Raw genomic sequence first — 22,529 nt, forward strand, 5'->3', positions numbered from 1 at the left:
TAATTAAAACAGTAAACAAATAGGAAAACAATTTGGTGAAACTTAACTTTAGATGGCATAATGAGATGGGAAGTTTTCTTGAACTATACACTTAAGGGACTCTGAAAGTTATGTATAGTGAATTATCTATTTGACTTGTAAATTTTATAAAAGTAAATTTATGTATATTTGGTCATGTTTGCATATTATTTCTCTACTAATGCATTGAGAGAAATTGGTTTCTAAGATTTAACTTTTTTTTTTCAGTTTTTATAGACCAACAATAATTTAATAGATTTAGAACTTCCCTCATATGTCTCTCACATGTGCATTCTTTGGCAATGCTTGGTAAAGAGAGAAAGATTAACAATGTAAGTCTTTTCTAGTTTAGCAGGTTTCTTTAACTTTCTGGTGAGAAACCAAAACTCTATTCCTAGCTTTAAGTTGTCCAAGCACAGCTGATATACATGTATACATGTATATAATTGTAACCTATATATGTAGTCCTCTTTTGGCTTCGTATTTCTTTAACCCATTATCATTGTTGTTTTTCTCCTCCTCCTTTCCTTCTCCTCTTCCATCCTCTCCTGCCACCCTCCTGAGTTTCCTCTTAAGTTCTGGAAATAAAGTAAAGGGATGTATGAGCTAGAGCATAAATCATTAATAGTGGACTCAATAGTAATTTCAGCTTGAGAAGCCCTTGCAAATAGTCCCTTAGGTAAGAGTATGTACTTTTTATATACTACTACTTTATATATCTTGCCTTTTAATAAATTATTATGATATTATGTTGTGTACATATCACTGGAGAAAAATAAATTTGAAAACTTCACTTTTTGAAGTAAGATAAATTTCATTGTGTTTAACAAGTGGTGTTTTTAGGTTAACTAATAGAAATTAACTTCCTTCTGCCTATATTTAGTACAGTATTACTTTCAGGAAATACACTGAGTAGTAAGTTAAAAAGTGGGATCTTTACCAATCATTATTCCATCAACAATCTTTTAAAGGCTTCAAGCCCATCCAAATATTTTATTATTGTAGAGATTTGATCATTCTTTTTTCTTTCCCCACGGTCTCGTGAATTCTATCAGTTGTTATTTTAAAGGGTGTAGAATAAAAGTCCATTCAAGCCTGTTCGATTTGACACCATCTCAGTAGGGAAAAGTGTATCCAAGAGTGTCAAGAACTGTCTAATGGTATTTCTCATTTGTTACTCTATGGCAGCTTTCAAATTATAAGCCCATGTTGAAGTTCATTTTGTCCCAAAGGCATGTCAGCTTCTGTAAGCATTCTCTAATTGGTTTCCATGCAGGAGAACGAATGAGCAATCTTTTGGAATTTCTCTCATGTTTTCTTTGGAGAAATATCTATTGAGACCCTTTGCTCATTTTAAATTGGGTTACTTATCTTTTTATTATTGAATTGTAAGAGTTCTTTGTATATTCTGGGTACAACTTCTTATAAAATGTATGATTTGTAAATACTTTCTCACATTCTATAGATTTTCTTACTATTTGCTCCCATATTATTCCAAATCTCTTAATAAAAATGGAAAAGAAGTTTTTTTCTAATAAGCTTATCTACGTGTTTTGAAAATATTCAGGCAGTTATACCTTTATTTGTTTGGGTTTAGAGGCATCATATTGAAATGTTTCATTTTACTTTGGCATTTGAATCAGCTCATTCTAGTTATAAAACTATGTTTAAGATAATTATTTAATTATTGTGTTCTTAAGGTAATAGTTGTTCCCCCTTCATTTTTTAGCAGCTTTATTGAGCTATAGTTCACATGCCATACCTTTATCCATTTAAAGTGTACCATTGAATGGTTTTGGGTATGTTTACAGAATTATGAAACCATCACCACTATCTAATTTTAGAATATTTTTATTCCCCATAAAAGAAATGCTACCCATTAGCTGTGTTTCTGTCTCCCCTCTGCCTAGCCCCAGGCAACCATTAATTTACTTTCTGTCTCTATGGATTTGTCTCTTTTGGACATTTCATTTAAATGGAGTCATACAACATATATAACCTTTTTAGAGATAGGGTTTCTTTCTGTTGCAGACTGGAGTGCAGTGGCATAATCAACTCATTGAAGCCTTGAACTCCTGGGCCCAAGTGATCCTCCTTCCTTAGCCTCCCAAGTAGCCACATCTGGCTAATTAATTTTTTCTTTTTTTGGAGAGACAGGGTCTCACTGTGTTGCCCAGGCTGGTCTTGAACTCCTGGCCTCAAGCAGTCCCCCACCTTGACCTCCCAAAGCACTGGGATAAGAGGTGTAAGCCACCACACCTAGCCATGTGCCTGCCTTCTTTACTACTTAGTTGAAGTTTCACAGTTCGTCCATGTTGTGGCATATATCAGTATTTTGTTCGTTTCTATTGCCAAATAATATTCTATTGTATTAATATGTCACATTTTGTTTATCCATTTACCAGCTGATGGATGTTGGATTATTTCTACTCTTGACTATTATGAATAATGCTGTTATAAACATTATTGTAACAAGTTTTCGTGTGGATGTATGTTTTCATTTCTCTTGGGTATTTACCCAGGGATGAAACTGCTGGGTCAATGGATAACTCTGTTTAACATCTCGAGAAACTGCCCAACTGTTTTCCATTGTACTACCAGCAAGGTATGATGGTTCCACTTTTTCCACATCTTTGTCAACTCTTGTTATTATCTTTATTTTTGATTGTAGCCATCCTAGTGGGTTTGAATTGGTATCTCATTGTGGTTTTGATTTGCATTTGTCAAATGGCTAATGATGTTGAAAATCTTTTCATATGTTTATTGGCTGTTCATACATCTTCTTTAGAGAGATGTCTATTCAGATCCTTTGCTCATTTTAAACTGGGTTATTTATCTTTTTATTATTGAGTTGTAAGAGTTCTTTGTATATTCTGGATGCAAGATCTTATCAGATGTATGATTTACAAGTATTTTCTCACATTCTATGGGTTGTCTTATTTTCTTGATGATATTGTCTGCAGCACAAAAGTTTTAAATTTTAATGAAATTCAATTGATCTATTTTTGTTGTTGTTGCATATGCTTTTTGTGTTGTATCTAAGAAGGCTTTGTCTAACCAAAGGTCGTAAAGATTTACTCCTATGTTCCTCTTCATTTTAATAGCTATTACTCTTTGGACCACAATGCTTTCAGATCAAAAATAACTTTCTGAAAAGAATTTTAAAAAATTTTTCAGCAGTTTTCATTCAAGATAATTGTATTTGTCTGTTCTCACACTGCTGTAAATAACTACCTGAGACTGGGTAATTGATGAAGAAGTTTAATTGACTCACAGTTCTGCATGCTGTACAGGAAGCATGGCTGGGAGGCCTCATGAAACTTACAATCATGGCAGAAGGCAAAGGGGAAATAAGAATGTCTTCACATGGCAGAGCAGGAGAGAGGGAGCGAAGGGGGAGGTGCTACATGCTTTTAAACAAGCAGATCTCATGAGAACTCTGATATAGTTTGGCTCTGTGTCCCCAGCCAAATCTCATCATGAATTGTACTCCCATAATTCCCACGTGATGTGGGAGGGAGCCTGGTGGGAGATAATTTGAATCATGGGGGTGGTTTCCCCCATACTGTTCTTGTGGTAGGGATTAAGTCTCATGATAGTGGATGGTTTTATCAGGGGTTTCCACTTTTGCATCTTTCTCATTTTCTTTTGCTGCTGCCATGTAAGAAGTGCCTTTTGCCTCCTGCTGTGATTCTGAGGCCTCCCCAGCCATGTGGAACTGTAACTCCAATTAAACCTCTTTTTCTTCCCCATGTCGGGTATGTCTTTATCAGCTGCATGAAAACAGACCAATACAAACTCTACCATGGTTTACTCTCCAACACTGAGAGCAAGCCATATCAATAATCCACTAAGGAAAGCAACAATTAGTAACTTTTGGTATTCTTCCAATTTTTAGTGAAAAACAATTGAAATTGTATTGGTTTCCCATAGTATTGTCAATTTTATTTTGTTAATTGCTATTTTTATGTGTAGTGTTAAGAAGTAAAAAATACTGTTGTTACTTACTGTGGTTTTTCCAATAGCCCTAATCAGGGAGGATACAGTCAGTTTTTAGAAATGACGGAAAAATGAATGAAGTTAGAACTGTAGATGCTATGCTAGTTAATAGGTAAACCAGGCCCAAACCCTCAGAATGCCCTCAATAGATAGCCCAGGATTCCTTCTCTGACATCGTCATATATTGTATCTAAGGATAAACATTAACTACTAAATGCAATGACAATTAGGAAAATTTATAATCTGTTATTCATTAGCTCAAGGTAAGATATTACTTGATTTACTGAACTAGGTAAATAGGAGAGTTTTTTTGACCCCATAAAATTTCTGTACAATTCATGGTATGGAGTTGTAAGGGCTATTTTATTTTGCTCACAGCCATAAACAACCAGTCATAATGCATATCTTCTAAAAGGTAATGAATCTTAAAACCAACATGTGACATGATCTTGTATGTAAAAAAATCCTAAGGAATTCACACACACAGACACACACACACACGCACACACACAAATCATAGAACTAATAAGAGTTCAACAAAGTCATGGGATACAAGATCAATATACAGAAATCATTTGTATTTTCTTTTTTGAGACAGGGTCTCACTCTGTTGCCCAGGCTAGGCTGCTGCCCAGGCTGGATTGCAGTGGTGCAATCTCAGCTTACTGCAACCTCCACCTCCCAGGTTCAAGTGATTCTTGTGCCTCAGCCTCCTGAGTAGTTGGGATTACAGGCATGTACCACCATGCCTGGCTAATTTTTTTGGTATTTTTAGTAGAGACAGGGTTTTGCCATGTTGGCCAGGCTTGTCTTGAACTCCTGAGCTCAAATGATCCACCTGCCTCGGCCTCCCAAAGTGGCTGGGATTACAGGTGTGAGCCACTGCTGCTGGCCTCTCAATTGTATTTTCATGTACAGGTAATAAACAATTCAAATATGAAGTTAAGAAAATAATGTTATTCATAATAACATCAAGCATTAAATACATACAAATTAACAAAAGTTTAAGACTAGTACACTGAAAACTATAAAACATTACTTAAAAAATAAATTATGAGACATTCCATGTTCATGGACTAGAAGATTCAATATTGTTATACTGGCAATACTACAAATTGATCTATATATTTAACATAATCTCTATCAAAATCCTAGCTGGCTTTTTTTTCCCCCAGAAATTGAGAAGCTTATCTGAAAATTCATGTGGAAATGAAAAGAACCCAGACTAGCAAAACAATCTTGAAAAAGAAGAACTTAACACTCCCCAATTTCAAAATGTACCACAAAGTTATAGTAATCAAGATAATGTGGTACTTGCTTACAGAAAGACATATGTATCAATGGAATTGAATTGAGAATCTGAAATAAACCCTTTTTATCATCAGTTGATTTTTCACAAAGATGCCAAGGCAATTTAATGTGGAAAGAATAGTCTTCAACAGAGGTGCTGGGACAATTGTATCCTCAAGTAAAAATATCAATTTGGACCCCTATCTCATACCATATACCAGAGTTATCTCAAAATGGATCTTAGATCTAAATATAAGTGTTAAGACTATAAACTCTTAGAAGAAACCTGGGAATAAATATGTGTGACCTCAGGTTAGGCAATTATTTTTTAGATATTTTACCTAAACACAAGTGATTTTAAAAATTGATAAATTATATTTAATCAAAATGAAAAAAAAACCTCTTATGCTTCAAAAGACACCATTAAGCCTGGGCACATGGCTTATGCCTATAATCCCAACACTTTGGAGGACAAGGCAAGAGGATCACTTGAGGTTAGGCGTTTTGAGACCAGCATGGGCAACATAGTGAGACCCTATCTCTACAAAAAGCAAAACAAAACTAGCAGAGTGTGGTGGTACATCCCTGTAGTCCTAGCTATTTGGGAGACTAAGGCAGGAGGATTGCTTGAGCCCAAGAATTTGAGGCTGCAGTGAGCTATGATCCTGACACTACACTGTAGCCTGGGTAACAAAGTGAGATCCTGTCTTTAAAAAAGAAAAGGTTAACATTAAGAAAATGAAAAGGCAAGCCACACAAACTTGGAGAAAATATTTGCAATTCAAGAAAGGAGTTTAAGTATTTTTTTTTTTTTTTTTGAGACTGAGTCTCACTCTGTTGCCCAGGCTGGAGTGCAATGGCACAATCTCAGCTTACTGCAACCTCCGCCTCCTGGGTTCAAGCGATTCTCCTGCCTCAGCCTCCTGAGTAGCTGGGACTACAGGCACCCACCACCATACCTGGCTAATTTTTGTATTTTCAGTAGAGACAGGGTTTCACCATGTTGGCCAGGCTGGTCTCGAACTCCTGACCTCAGGTGATCCATCTCCCTTGGCCTCCCAAAGTGCTGGGATTACAGGCCTGAGCCACCGCTCCTGGCTGAGTTTAAGTCTTTTTAACAACTTTATTGAGATATAATTTACATACCATAAATTCACTCATTTTAGGTATACAATTTAATGATTTTTAGTAAATTTACAGAATTGTGCAACCATCTTCACAATCAAATTTCAGAATATTTTCATCATCCCAGAAGGAAGCTTCATGCCCATTTGTAGTCACTCCCTCTTCCTCCTCTCAATTATACCCACCAGCTCCAGACAACTATTAATCTACTTTCTGTGTTTCTGAATTTGACTTTTCTGGACAATCCATATAAATGAAATTATACAATATGTGAACTTTTGTGCCTGGCCTCTTTCACTAAGGGTAACATTTGTGAGGTTCATTCATGTTGTTGCATGTGTCAGTACTTCATTCCTTTTCATTGTCAAATAGACATGCAAAGAAAGTCTTAAGTAACTAGGATTTCTATCATGCTGGATAATACAGCTGATTATTAATTATGATATACATTTCTATCTAGAAGAATATAATCATAAGCTGATTATATTTCTTCCACATGAAAGATAGTAAAGCTCAGTGAATTTCTAGTGTCATTAGACTCTTTTCTACAGTTCTTGATTAATAACTTGACAATACATCAACTTAGAACTACTAGAATAAGGCTGTCTTTATTGTACAGTGTATGTGATTTCTACTACACTGTTCAAGAACCTTTTCACTGATAACAGTGAAGTTAAATTTGTTAGCTTGCTAAGATTATTACGATTTAAGATAGTTCCCAAGTATGTTGGGAATTGAGAGTTTAATTCTAACTTACATTATACTACTTGTGGGAAAAAGCTGGGCTGCATATTTTACATTCCTTGTTTTATTTAATCTAATTTATAAAACAGTGTTTGAGGATAAATGTGTCAAGCAATAAGAGGCTATGCAAGACTGCTTAGCCTGGGTCTCCAGGAAACCTTAAATTCAAGAGATTCTTTACTAATAACACACCTGTGGTAAAGTTTTGCTGAATAGATTTACCAATTATAAAGTTCATGATGTAAAAATCACAATGCTCCTTGACATTTCAAGAGCACTGCAAAACACTCAATAGCAAAACAGTATGGTGATCCCAGAAGACCAGGTTGGGTAAGGCCTCAGAGAGAGAATAAGTGAAGAGAAAAGCCATAAGGGAGCACTGAAGCACAAAACCTCAGACAAGCAGATGTGGAATTCTAGTGGAAAATAGCTGGAGACAAACCCAATTGTTGTGAAGTTTTCCAAACTGAAGGGGACAGCCTTTAAGAAAAAGAAAATGAATCACAACCAGCCATGGCCTGAGGGCTGGCTGCCATGATGTGCTGCAGCCCCATCAGGGTCCTTCTCCACTTGTAGCAAGGGTCAGCACCACCTGATGTCATCTTGAAATACGGAGTGCAGGAGGGGGTAGAAATGGTACATATGGTACGTATTCTTCTGCTTGTGGGTGATACACTCCCTGTGTTGAGAAGATCTGTAGTTGAGTAGATCCTATCTGTTTTGCTTCTGTGAATGGGGAAATGTCTACCTACGAGCTATAGCAGCACCTCTGCAAATGCTCACTGAATAATGCACACTGTAGCCACTTCTGACTGCATATGTATAAGCCATGAAGTCATGGAGAATATAGAATGCCTGATAATGACATTCTTCAAAAAACCAAATTATTTTCTCGTGTTTGTTGATAAGTAGAAATGGGATGTATTAGTTATCTCAGTTTCCTGTATACAAATTTTTACTCTAATATAGTACATATTAATTTATAGTCTGTAACTTTGTGCTTTATAATTTTAATTTTCTTCTAGGTATTTTAAGAGCTCAGTAATACACTTTACATTTTAAGGCTTAACACAAAGACAACTTGTAGGATATTCTATGATAAAATCAATCAAAGCAGGAGTTTTTTTTGGACAACAATTTTAAAAAATGAAACAACTGCAGCTTAGACCAGGAAATTGATTTTATTTTGAAATTCCAGGAATGTCAGATTTGAGTTCTTGTCAAGGTTTCATTGATTACTTACTTACGTATACATTCTGCTTTGTATTTCAAGAGTAAAAAAGCCATAAAGAATATCCTGCAAAAATGTACCTACTTACCAGCCCTTGAACCATTTCTATATGATGCTCCTCCCAATATTCTGAAACATGTGGTTGGACAGTTCAGTAAGGTAAGAAATGCCAGCCTCTAAGGGGAGGAAGAAAATTAAAATGATTTGTTAAGTTATTTTTTTTTTTCTGTTGGATCAGTAGCTTTTTCTGTAACACGGGGTCATGGTTTTACTGCTTAACTCTCACCAATCTGTATGGACAGAGAAGTTACCTTAATAAAATTCACATGTAAATAAAACACTTTCTTCATCCTCACATTTTCCTTAGAGTCTCTACTGTCTTTTTAAGTGTTCCCAGAAAAGAAAAATCTCATAATATAGATAATTTATATTGATAAGTGACTTTTAGTAATCTTTCTAATGTCTTTCATTTCACTCACCTGGGAATATGGCAAAGATCATAAAGAGAAAAGGAAAAAGGTTTCAGAGCCACCGAAATATCTTTCATGAAGTCCATGTACTTTACTGGAGATGTTCTCAGACAGTCATTTGGAGCATATCGACTTATTTTATGAACAATTTTAACAAATATAGCTGTCATATTTCTTAGATTGTTGCAGATTAAATGATAGTAAATGGTAGTAAGGTAGAAAGGTCAAGCTGCTATAAGTGGGCACAGCCAGCAGAGCTGATTACCAATAGCAAAGGATAAAAGAGAATGACTCTATTACCACAGACACTGATAGTCAGGATGGTGACCCTAAGCTATCAAGAGCTGGCTAAATTATGCTCAGTGAATTTGACTTAGGAAAATGGGGTCTGTACAAGTAGTAGCCCATGGTGGTTATGAGCTCCGGTTCTGAATTGGAGTACCTGGAGTTCCCACTTACCAGCTCTGTAATTCTTTAACAAAATGTTGACCTCTCTAAACCTCAGTTTGGTTACCCATAAAATGTAAATAATTAGAGTACTTATTTCATAGGGTCATGGTAAAGAGTAAATGAGATACTGTATGCTGAGCATTTAGCTCAATCCCAGGCACATATTAAGCACACAAAAGAACAAAAACAACCAAAGAGTTGTATTTAAGAAATAAAACATGCAAGCGGGTCAGGCTAATTTAAAAGACTTTTAAAAAAATGAATGGGGTGTGGCAAATTCATTTGAATAGTCAGTTATAATGCTATATAAATGAGATATTACTGTTCATACACTATGTTTCTACAAATAATGAAAAAAAACTATGTATTGTTATAACTTTTAAAGTAGTCCCTACAGATAAGTTTGTCTAGTTTTAGGTCTTCATCTGAAAGATAGAGTCTGCTAACAGCCTTCAGTTCTCTCAACTCTGTTCCTGACCTCCAACAGTATGCCTGGCCATCAAGTGCCAGAGCCACAGGAAAGTAGAAGTTGCACATTGCTGAAGCCACTCACCCAGGCAGGATACAGTTCTGTGTATCAAACACCTATGTCCTTTCTTCCTCCTTCCAATAAAATAACCTGCCCCTCTTAGTTATATGGGATGTGAGGAATATAATGGCATGCCCTCTTGAAAAACCAACTAAATAACCAAATGATGCAGAGAAAAGACTAAATTACTGCAAGGGAAATTGATCCATTTCTTTATTTTTTGTATACTTTCGGGTGCTAAGAAGGTGACCAGCTAATGTGGTCATCTAAGAGTGATAAGGGGTAAGGGGCTGAGTAGATCATCTACAGACAGAGTTATCTGTTCTTGAACTGGGTAATTGACATTATTTCTGAAAGTTTCATTTTGTAGTTTAATCTTTTAGGCTAGTGAGTGAGATATTCTGATTTTATTGAAGTAGCTATGAAAGTAAACACTAACCTACATTAAGAGTTCAAAATACATAAAACCAGTGGGATGTGTGGAAGTTAGACAGCCCCAAGATAAAATAAATACAGTACTGTATCATATACACTTATAAATGTGCCTTCAGGAATATTTTCTTTTTTTTTTAAATTTATTATTATTATACTTTAAGTTTTAGGGTACATGTGCACAATGTGCAGGTTAGCTACATATGTATACATGTGCCGTGCTGGTGCGCTGCACCCACTAACTCGTCATCTAGCATTAGGTATATCTCCCAATGCTATCCCTCCCCCCAACCCCCATCCCACAACAGTCCCCAGAGTGTGATGTGTTCCCCTTCCTGTGTCCATGTGTTCTCATTGTTCAATTCCCACCTATGAGTGAGAATATGCGGTGTTTGGTTTTTTGTTCTTGCGATAGTTTACTGAGAATGATGATTTCCAGTTTCATCCATGTCCCTACAAAGGACGTGAACTCATCATTTTTTATGGCTGCATAGTATTCCATGGTGTATATGTACCACATTTTCTTAATCCAGTCTATCACTGTTGGACATTTGGGTTGGTTCCAAGTCTTTGCTATTGTGAATAATGCCGCAATAAACATACGTGTGCATGTGTCTTTATAGCAGCATGATTTATAGTCCTTTGGATATATACCCAGTAATGGGATGGCTGGCTCAAATGGTATTTCTAGTTCTAGATCCCTGAGGAATCGCCACACTGACTTCCACAATGGTTGAACTAGTTTATAGTCCCACCAACAGTGTAAAAGTGTTCTTATTTCTCCACATCCTCTCCAGCACCTGTTGTTTCCTGACTTTTTAATGATTGCCATTCTAACTGGTGTGAGATGGTATCTCATTGTGGTTTTGATTTGCATTTCTCTGATGGCCAGTGATGGTGAGCATTTTTTCATGTGTTTTTTGGCTGCATAAATGTCTTCTTTTGAGAAGTGTCTGTTCATGTCCTTCACCCACTTTTTGATGGGGTTGTTTGTTTTTTTCTTGTAAATTTGTTGGAGTTCATTGTAGATTCTGGATATTAGCCCTTTGTCAGATGAGTAGGTTGTGAAAATTTTCTCCCATTCTGTAGGTTGCCTGTTCACTCTGATGGTAGTTTCTTTTGCTGTGCAGAAGCTCTTTAGTTTAATGAGATCCCATTTGTCAATTTTGGCTTTTGTTGCCATTGCTTTTGGTGTTTTAGACATGAAGTCCTTGCCCATGCCTATGTCCTGAATGGTAATGCCTAGGTTTTCTTCTAGGGTTTTTATGGTTTTAGGTCTAATGTTTAAGTCTTTAATCCATCTTGAATTGATTTTTATATAAGGTGTAAGGAAGGGATCCAGTTTCAGCTTTCTACATATGGCTAGCCAGTTTTCCCAGCACCATTTATTAAATAGGGAATCCTTTCCCCATTGCTTATTTTTCTCAGGTTTGTCAAAGATCAGATAGTTGTAGATAAGCAGCGTTATTTCTGAGGGCTCTGTTCTGTTCCATTGATCTATATCTCTGTTTTGGTACCAGTACCATGCTGTTTTGGTTACCATAGCCTTGTAGTATAGTTTGAAGTCAGGTAGTGTGATACCTCCAGCTTTGTTCTTTTGGCTTAGGATTGACTTGGCAATGCGGGCTCTTTTTTGGTTCCATATGAACTTTAAAGTAGTTTTTTCCAATTCTGTGAAGAAAGTCATTGGTAGCTTGATGGGGATGGCATTGAATCTTTAAATTACCTTGGGCAGTATGGCCATTTTCACGATATTGATTCTTCCTACCCATGAGCATGGAATGTTCTTCCATTTGTTTGTATCCTCTTTTATTTCCTTGAGCAGTGGTTTATAGTTCTCCTTGAAGAGGTCCTTCACATCCCTTGTAAGTTGGATTCCTAGGTATTTTATTCTCTTTGAAGCAGTTGTGAATGGGAGTTCACTCATGATTTGGCTGTTTGTCTGTTGTTGGTGTATAAGAATGCTTGTGATTTTTGTACATTGATTTTGTATCCTGAGACTTTGCTGAAGTTGCTTATCAGCTTAAGGAGATGTTGGGCTGAGACAATGGGGTTTTCTAGATATACAATCATGTCGTCTGCAAACAGGGACAGTTTGACTTCCTCTTTTCCTAACTGAATACCCTTTATTTCCTTCTCCTGCCTAATTGCCCTGGCCAGAACTTCCAACACTATGTAGAATAGGAGTGGTAAGAGAGGGCATCCCTGTCTTGTGCCAGTTTTCAAAGGGAATGCTTCCAGTTTTTGCCCATTCAGTATGATATTGGCTGTGGGTTTGTCATAGATAGCTCTTATTATTTTGAGATATGTCCCATCAATACCTAATTTATTGAGAGTTTTTAGCATGAAGGGTTGTTGAATTTTGTGAAAGGCCTTTTCTGCATCTATTGAGATAATCATGTGGTTTTTGTCTTTGGTTCTGTTTATATGCTGGATTACGTTTGTTGATTTGCATATACTGAACCAGCCTTGCATCCCAGGGATGAAGCCCACTTGATCGTGGTGGATAAGCTTTTTGATGTGCTGCTGGATTCGGTTTGCCAGTATTTTATTGAGGATTTTTGCATCGATGTTCATCAAGGACATTGGTCTAAAATTCTCTTTTTTTGTTGTGTCTCTGCCTGGCTTTGGTATCAGGATGATGCTGGCCTCATAAAATGAGTTAGGGAGGATTCCCTCTTTTTCTATTGATTGGAATAGTTTCAGAAGGAATGGTACTAGCTCCTCCTTGTACCTCTGGTAGAATTCGGCTGTGAATCCATCTGGTCCTGGACTCTTTTTGGTTGGTAAGCTATTGATTATTGCCACAATTTCAGCTCCTGTTATTGGTCTATTCAGAGATTCAACTTCTTCCTGGTTTAGTCTTGGGAGAGTGTATGTGTCGAGGAATTTATCCATTTCTTCTAGATTTTCTAGTTTATTTGCGTAGAGGTGTTTGTAGTATTCTCTGATGGTAGTTTGTATTTCTGTGGGATTGGTGGTGATATCCCCTTTATCATTTTTTATTGCATCTATTTGATTCTTCTGTCTTTTTTTCTTTATTAGTCTTGCTATCGGTCTATCAATTTTGTGGATCTTTTCAAAACACCAGCTCCTGGATTCGTTAATTTTCTGGATGGTTTTTTGTGTCTCTATTTCCTTCAGTTCTGCTCTGATTTTAGTTATTTCTTGCCTTCTGCTAGCTTTTGAATGTGTTTGCTCTTGCTTTTCTAGTTCTTTTAATTGTGATGTTAGGGTGTCAATTTTGGATCTTTCCTGCTTTCTCTTGTGGGCATTTAGTGCTATAAATTTCCCTCTACACACTGCTTTGAATGTGTCTCAGAGATTCTGGTATGTTGTGTCTTTGTTCTCGTTGGTTTCAAAGAACGTCTTTATTTCTGCCTTCATTTTGTTATGTATCCAGTAGTTATTCAGGAGCAGGTTGTTCAGTTTCCATGTAGTTGAGCGGCTTTGAGTGAGATTCTTAATCCTGAGTTCTAGTTTGATTGCACTGTGGTCTGAGAGATAGTTTCTTATAATTTCTGTTCTTTTACATTTGCTGAGGAGAGCTTTACTTCCAACTATGTGGTCAATTTTGGAATAGGTGTGGTGTGGTGCTGAAAAAAATGTATATTCTGTTGATTTGGGGTGGAGAGTTCTGTAGATGTCTATTAGGTCCGCTTGGTGCAGAGCTGAGTTCAATTCCTGGGTATCCTTGTTGACTTTCTGTCTCGTTGATCTGTCTATGTTGACAGTGGGGTGTTAAAGTCTCCCATTATTAATGTGTGGGAGTCTAAGTCTCTTTGTAGGTCACTCAGGACTTGCTTTATGAATCTGGGTGCTCCTGTATTGGGTGCATATATATTTAGGATAGTTAGCTCCTCTTGTTGAATTGATCCCTTTACCATTATGTAATGGCCTTCTTTGTCTCTTTTGATCTTTGTTGGTTTAAAGTCTGTTTTATCAGAGACTAGGATTGCAACCCCTGCCTTTTTTTGTTTTCCATTTGCTTGGTAGATCTTCCTCCATCCTTTTATTTTGAGCCTATGTGTGTCTCTGCACATGAGATGGGTTTCCTGAATACAGCACACTGATGGGTCTTGACTCTTTATCCAATTTGCCAGTCTGTGTCTTTTAATTGGAGCATTTAGTCCATTTACATTTAAAGTTAATATTGTTATGTGTGAATTTGATCCTGTCATTATGATGTTAGCTGGTTATTTTGCTCGTTAGTTGATGCAGTTTCTTCCTAGTCTCGATGGTCTTTACATTTTGGCGTGATTTTGCAGCAGCTGGTATCAGTTGTTCCTTTCCATGTTTAGCGCTTCCTTCAGGAGCTCTTTTAGGGCAGGCCTGGTGGTGACAAAATCTCTCAGCATTTGCTTGTCTGTAAAGTATTTTATTTCTCCTTCACTTATGAAGCTTAGTTTGGCTGGATATGAAATTCTGGGTTGAAAGTTCTTTTCTTTAAGAATGTTGAATATTGGCCCCCACTCTCTTCTGGCTTGTAGAGTTTCTGCCGAGAGATCCGCTGTTAGTCTGATGGGCTTCCCTTTGTGGGTAACCTGACCTTTCTCTCTGGCTGCCCTTAACATTTTTTCCTTCATTTCAACTTTGGTGAATCTGACAATTATGTGTCTTGGAGTTGCTCTTCTTGAGGAGTATCTTTGTGGCGTTCTCTGTATTTCCTGAATCTCAGTGTTGGCCTGCCTTGCTAGATTGGGGAAGTTCTCTGGATAATATCCTGCAGAGTGTTTTCCAACTTGGTTCCATTCTCCCCGTCACTTTCAGGTACACCAATCAGACGTAGATTTGGTCTTTTCACATAGTCCCATATTTCTTGGAGGCTTTGCTCGTTTCTTTTTATTCTTTTTTCTCTAAACTTCTGTTCTTGCTTCATTTCATTCACTTCATCTTCCATCGCTGATACCCTTTCTTCCAGTTGATCGCATCGGCTCCTGAGTCTTCTGCATTCTTCACGTAGTTCTCGAGCCTTGGTTTTCAGCTCCATCAGGTCCTTTAAGCACTTCTCTGTATTGGTTATTCTAGTTATACATTCTTCTAAACTTTTTTCAAAGTTTTCAACTTCTTTGCCTTTGGTTTGAATTTCCTCCCGTAGCTTGTAGTAATTTGACTGTCTGAAGCCTTCTTCTCTCAGCTCATCAAAGTCATTCTCCGTCCAGCTTTGTTCCATTGCTGGTGAGGAACTGCGTTCCTTTGGAGGAGGAGAGGCACTCTGCTCTTTAGAGTTTCCAGTTTTTCTGCTCTGTTTTTTCCCCATCTTTGTGGTTTTATCTACTTTTGGTCTTTGATGATGGGGATGTACAGATGGGTTTTTGGTGTGGATGTCCTTTCTGTTTGTTAGTTTTCCTTCTAACAGACAGGACCCTCAGCTGCAGGTCTGTTGGAGTACCCGGCCGTGTGAGATGTCAGTCTGCCCCTGCTGGGGGGTGCCTCCCAGTTAGGCTGCTTGGGGGTCAGGGGTCAGGGACCCGCTTGAGGAGGCAGTCTGCCCGTTCTCAGATCTCCAGCTGCGTGCTGGGAGAACCACTGCTCTCTTCAAAGCTGTCAGACAGGGACACTTAAGTCTGCAGAGGTTACTGCTGTCTTTTTGTTTGTCTGTGCCCTGCCCCCAGAGGTGGAGCCTACAGAGGCAGGCAGGCCTCCTTGAGCTGTGGTGGGCTGCACCCAGTTTGAGCTTCCTGGCTGCTTTGTTTACCTAAGCAAGCCTGGGCAATGGTGGGCACCCCTCCCCCAGCCTTGCTGCCGCCTTGCAGTTTGATCTCAGACTGCTGTGCTAGCAATCAGCGAGACTCTGTGGGTGTAGGACCCTCTGAGCCATGTGCGGGATATAATCTCCTGGTGCTCCGTTTTTTAAGCCGGTTGGAAAAGCACAGTATTCGGGTGGGAGTGACCCGATTTTCCAGGTGCCGTCTGTCACCCCTTTCTTTGACTAGGAAAGGGAACTCCCTGACCCCTTGTGCTTCCCGAGTGAGGCAATGCCTCGCCCTGCTTCAGCTCACGCACCCACTGACCTGCGCCCACTGTCTGGCACTCCCTAGTGAGATGAACCCGGTACCTCAGATGGAAATGCAGAAATCACCCGTCCTCTTCGTGGCTCATGCTGGGAGCTGTAGACCGGAGCTGTTCCTATTCGGCCATCTTGGCTCCTACCCCCCAGGAATATTTTCTTAATCTAAAGATACCAAAGCACTAAAAAGAGATGATAAAGCAAGGTAGAAGGTGAAAAGATACTGAAGTGGCTGGGGACAGAGATAGGAAGTAATGAAAATTCTCCAGGCCAAATGAAATATGTAAAACCAATATATTTATAGAATATTACATTTTTTACAAATATATGCTAGTGCAATCTTCTATTGTCCAGCTGATTTATATTATTGCTCTATTAGCAAGATCCTTTTGTGGTTTTAATTATTTGTTAAATGCCTACATGTACCCAGCTCTCTGTTGAGCATTGGGGAACAGACAAAAAAGATTAAGTTGTTCTTCAGGGAACTTTATAATCTAGCTGAGGAGAGCAGACAAAACAATTAGAAAACATTTCAATGTACTAGACTTGGAGATAAATTTTTTTAAAAGAAGGAATGAGTGAATGTAGTCTGAAGTGTTCAGATAGGGCTTCAATGGAGGAAGGACAAGTGAAAAGAGCTGGTCCTTGCAGAAGGAACAAGATGGGAAAAAAAGAGCGTTTCTGTCAGAGGGATAGTAGCAGTGACTAAGGAAGAGAGCAGGACTTCCCACATTGTGACCCCACCCCTTCCCCAGGACCTTCCTAGTCTGGTCAGTCTATTTTTTTGTCTCTCATAATAAATTTCTTCATTTCCACTGGCTTTTTCCCGTCAACATGCAAACGTGCTCAAGTCTCCTTGATCCTAAGATCAAAACCTGCAACATCTTTAGCCTTTAGTTCTATCCTACCACGGTCTACTGATACCCTGTTTTCTCTTTCTGAAACTTTAAAGTTTGCCTTTACTTCCTTACTTGGGACACTTTCCTCAGCTGCTGATAACCTGCCTTCCTCAACCTCCCCTCCACACACAGCTGCCTTTAGTCAAGTCTTCAGCACCTTCTCTTCACTGTCAGATGCAGTGACTTGTTTTTTAGTTTTCATTGGTTGCTTTAAGAAACCTTCTCTTGGATTTATTGATTCCTTACATTTCTGATCTTGTGTCTCTCTAACATTTCAGTCCCCTTTCTATGCCTACTCTTTAGTATATTCATTCATTTGTTAAACATTTGTTGAACCTCTGTTAGGTACCAGGCACGAGGGAAATGAATGAATGAACTCAAGTATAGTTTCTGCCTTCAATGACATTGTGACAGACGTATAATGGATAATTAAAAATTAAAATTAAAATATTGTGTGGTATTTAGGTATTATGTGGTAAGCACATGGATGGTGGTTTGACAGAATGCTGACAGAAGAAAAGGACTCAACTCATCCTGGGATAAGGGGATAGGGGCTTCCAGAGAAGGATTCTTAAAGGAGGTGACACTTGAGCTAAGTCTTAAAAGATGACTAAGAGTTAACCAAGCATAAGGGGAGAGGTTTGTGGAGTGTGGAAAGCCATTTTAGGAAGAGGTAGCAGCGTGGGCAAAGGCAAGAGATGACACAGCATGCATGCTGTGATGTTACTGAAACAATATTTAGGATGGAGATTAGTGGTGGCTGGAGAGGTATTTAGGAGCTGGGTCCCAGAGGACCCTTTGTGCCTTGTTAAGGAGCTTGCCTTTAAATTCTTAGGGAGCAAACAACCTTGAATGGTGTAAGCTTTATATTTTACATCTGTGAGTGGATTTCCATTGCCTTTGCCCATGTTCATTGCCTTTATTTCATTTCTTCAACCTAAAAATTAACACATTCTAAAAAGCACATTTCACTTCAAATTAGCAGCAGATTTGGCTCATTATGTTGTAGGTATATTGGGTATAAATTCTCTTTTACATTTTCTCACATACAGTATTGCTTTTCAATAGTAATAATCTAACTTGGAAAAGAAAAGCTGACATTTTATGTGCTTCACTTTGCAAGGTGCTGCCGCATGATAGCAAAGCTCGACGACTTTTTGTAACAAGTGGTGGCCTTAAAAAAGTTCAAGAGATAAAAGCAGAACCTGGTTCTCTCCTTCAAGAATACATCAACAGTATTAACAGTTGTTACCCCGAGGAAATAGTGAGGTGGGGAAAATGGACTTTGAAACGTTCAATATTAGAATGTAGTTTTTCTGTTTTCAAATCTAGGTTTTATATCCACTGTGTCAAAATGTGGACTTTGAAATACGATGTGAGGCCAGTATGTACCTTTATTTCTCTCTTGATCTCTTCCCCCTGCCAAATTAATTAATGATCTGACTGGCACGCACATTTCCAATTCAAACTGGAATGTCATTTAAGACATTTTTGTACTAATTTAACATGTGCTTTACTAAAGAGTACCCAAATATAGAGTTCAAAGTAACCAGTTTTTAAATTGTGAATACCTGATTATAAAAGGCCTATAGATTCTGATTTTCATAGTTCCCTGCATATTACTATTCTACCTTAAGCTCACATTTACATTAATGAGACTATCACAGGTAGAAAAGAGATGTCGAGTAACAACAAAAAAGTTATTATCTAAATGCAAAAAACCCCCAAAATGATGTTTATTATTTACAGGTACTTCAGAGTAATATAGCAAGATGCTATTTTCAGGATTAATAAAAAAGATTCATTTTTAAATGAAGTTGATTTGCAGAGCATTCAACCTAAGCCTCAGTCCTTGTAAGCCTAAAGGAGAACTATTCCACTAAACTCTAAATAAATAAAAGCAAAAAAAGAGAATGATTTAAACAACTGAATCTTTTTTTTTTTTTTTTTTGAGACAGAGTCTTGCTCTGTCATCCAGGCTGGAGTGCAGTGGCGCGATCTTGGCTCACTGCAAGCTCCGCCTCCCAGGTTCACGCTGTTCTCCTGCGTCGGCCTCCCGAGTAGCTGATACTACAGGCTCCCGCCATCACGCCCAGCTAATTTTTTTGTATTTTTAGTAGAGACGGGGTTTCACCGTGTTAGCCAGGTTGGTCTCGATATCCTGACCTCGTGATCCGCCCGCCTCGGCCTCCCAAAGTGCTGGGATTACAGGCGTGAGCCCCCTCCCGGCCAAACAACTGAATCTTTAAAAATGCCCCCAAGGCCTGCAGGATAAAGGCATATTTATCTGTGTTTTCTAATCCTACATTTATTTCTTATTTTCTTTGATTAATATTGGAAAATATAAATTCTAATTTTTAAAACTTACATGCTGTAACATATACTTAACGCAAGTTGCAACATGTCTGTTAATTCTTCCTATTTAATATCACTGGTGTTTAATACGTATGGTAACATTAATTTTAAAAGCACAAAAGCGATTTTAAGATTAAAATTTGTTTTCTATCCACATATTTTTACCCAGTAAATTCTTTCCAGAGTTGCAAGTTTGTGCACTTTTTAGGAAGTTTATGAGAACTCCTTGACCAAAAGAGTTCCAATAGGTAAGCTTTGAAATATTAATATATATGATACATCAAAGCAGTGATATATCATAACATGTATAATTAGTCTACATATAACACTCTGTCTCCAAGCTGGAGTGCGGTAGCGCGATCTTGGCTCAACTGCGATCTCCGCCTCCCGGGTTCAAGCTATTCTCCTGCCTCAGCCTCCCAAGTAGCTGGGACTACAGGCACGCGCTACCACTCCCAGCTAATTTTTTGTAGTTTTAGTAGTGACAGGATTTCACCATGTTGGCCAGGATGATCTAGATCTCTTGACCTTGTGATCCGCCCACCTTGGCCTCCCATAGTGCTGGGATTACAGGTGTGAGCCACCATACCCGGCCACAAATTTATATTTTAAAAGTTTGTATAAGATAAAATGTGTAAAACCATTAAATAAAGGAAATATTAAAATCTTTTTTGAAGAAAATAAAATTAATTTTTATACATGGAATATGTGTCCCTTCACGAAGAATGGTATTTTATATAAGTTTAAGGTAACTTTCAATGCAATTTTGTTACAAAGTTACAGAAAGATGCAAAAAAATAAATAAATAAATTGTCCCCAGAATGAATGACCTATTAGAATCAACCAATGGTAAGGTACTTTATTGAAGAGAAGTTGTTTTTTTTTTTTCCACTTCTTTGAAGGCATATTTTAATTGAGCACCAGGAAAAACTACAAACTCCATCACATTAGAAATTAATCTAGTGCTGGCCAGGCTCAGTGGCTCATGCCTGTAATCCCAGCACTTTGGGAGGCCGAGGCGTGGGGATCACGAGGTCAGGAGATCGAGACCATCCTGGCTAACACGGTGAAACCCCGTCTCTACTAAAAATACAAAAAATTAGCCTGGCGTGGTGGCGGGCGCCTGTAGTCCCAGCTACTCAGAAGGCTGAGGCAGGAGAATGGCGTGAACCTGGGAGGCGGAGCTTGCAGTGAGCCGAGATTGTGCCACTGCACTCCGGCCTGGGTGACAGAGGGAGACTCCGTCTCCCAAAAAAAAAAAAAGAAAAAAATTAATCTAGTGCTTTGTCAAAATACCATTGTAAATTTTTAACTTCTCCACTTCTCCAATTCTGTGGGCTGGGATTTCATTTTTAAAATTGGCTAATTATTATAAAGAATTTTGGTTACCTGACTAATGTTTTCAAATTTCTGATATATATATATATATATATTTCACCCACACAGGGCAAGTAGGAAAACCTCAGTTATGTTTTAAAGCATTAGGTTCTATAAAATGGTATTTTATAGAAATCTTGGAAATGTTGTCTTTCTATAAAAATAGACAAATCTCAAAATAGTTTTATTTTTATAATTACATAATTCTCAAGAATCACTTGGTGATAACTATTTTAGAATTAATTATCCTTTGTAAGACAGTTTATCAACTGATACATTCATCTGTTACTAACCTAAATACTTATTTCATACTGCCTTCCGATTTAGTAATCTTTAAATTTTTTTAATGAAGAAAGGTAGGTAAATGAGAGGAAAGGGTTCTGGACTAGACATTAGAAGACCTAAGTTCTGGGCCTGGCTTACTCCACAGCCATAAGGTGTTTTTGAATTCCTTTTTCTTCAAAATCTCTGCCTCAGCTGGGGTGGGGAAGCAGCTTTGGGGCAACATCTAATTTGGGGAGGGAGACATGGACACAGTCTGCCATTCAGCATATTTCTGGTATCATAACAATATAATAATAACCCCAATTCTCTGTGGGTCTAGGATAAGGTTAATTCTCTTACATTCTTAAAGGACATTTAGAGGTAAGTTGGGATAGCTGTGGTTGCTGGCCAGAGGGAAGGAATTTCCTGGTCTTATCTGGAGGCTCATATTGGTTCTTTCCGAAGGAGTACGCTAAGAGCTCAGGCTTAGGTGTCAAACAGACCTTAATTCCTCTCTCAGTTATAACTACTTACTATAACTAACTATTACCTTGAAGGTAATAGTTAACCCCTTTAGCCACAGTTTCTGCATCTGTACAAGGTGGTTAAAGATAATTACCTATTTCATAGTTAGAATTAAATGAGAAAATGCTTAGCCAAAGGGCTACATGTGGCTACTGAGGACTAGAAAAATGGCTAGTATGTCTGTTAAACTGAATTTTTAATATTGAATTTAAAATTTATAAACTGACACTTGATTCAGTTATTGGAAAACTTTTAGATATGTTTGGAACCACTTGCAAATTTTATGTAATCTAAATACAGCCATACTAGCCATTTTTTTTAATTAATTTATTTTTTTGAGACGGAGTTTCACTCTTCTTGCCCAGACTGGAGTTCAATGGCGTGATCTCGGCTCACTGCAACCGCCACCTCTGGGGTTCAAGCAATTCTCCTGCCTCAGCCTCCTGAGTAGCTGGGATTACAGGCATGTGCCACCATGCCCAGCTAATTCTGTATTTTTAGCACAGACGAGGTTTCGCCATGTTGGTCAGGCTGGTCTTGAACTCCTGACCTCAGGTGTTCCACCCTCCTCAGCCTCCCAAAGTGCTGGGATTACAGGTGTGGGCCACTGCGCCCGGCCCATACTAGCCATTTTTCTAGTCCTCAGTAGCTGGTGGCTCCCATTCAGTCTACATATAGCTGGTGGCTCCCATATTTAACATGGTAATAACAATTATTATTAATCTAATATCAATGATAACATCATTATATCAATACTAAGAATACTATATTATTAAATAAGTAAAATATTAATATGTTAATATGGTAAATT

The 22,529-nt window shown here is 38.0% G+C and overlaps 1 protein-coding gene across 7 annotated transcripts in view; it reads left to right on the plus strand.

Annotated features, from left to right (window-relative positions):
- The window catches only part of SPAG6 (sperm associated antigen 6), a 74,007-nt gene that overhangs the window by 49,968 nt on the left and 1,510 nt on the right, over nucleotides 1–22,529 (plus strand). For 2 of the 7 annotated variants that reach the window (XM_004049149.4, XM_019035582.3), the window contains 2 exons: nucleotides 8,450–8,566; nucleotides 18,321–18,466. The exons of 1 other annotated variant lie outside the window; for it this stretch is intronic. In XM_004049149.4, the coding sequence (XP_004049197.1) occupies nucleotides 8,450–8,566; nucleotides 18,321–18,466 (263 nt within the window). Of the gene's footprint in view, nucleotides 1–8,449; nucleotides 8,567–18,320; nucleotides 18,467–18,529; nucleotides 18,582–19,721; nucleotides 19,801–22,529 lie in introns of those variants that run through there. 4 more of the 7 variants (XM_031015137.3, XM_055353872.2, XM_019035580.3 and 1 more) reach the window with 4 other exon arrangements.

The sequence above is a fragment of the Gorilla gorilla genome, chromosome 8 (assembly GCF_029281585.2).
Source record: "Gorilla gorilla gorilla isolate KB3781 chromosome 8, NHGRI_mGorGor1-v2.1_pri, whole genome shotgun sequence".
NCBI classification, from domain to species: domain Eukaryota; kingdom Metazoa; phylum Chordata; class Mammalia; order Primates; family Hominidae; genus Gorilla; species Gorilla gorilla.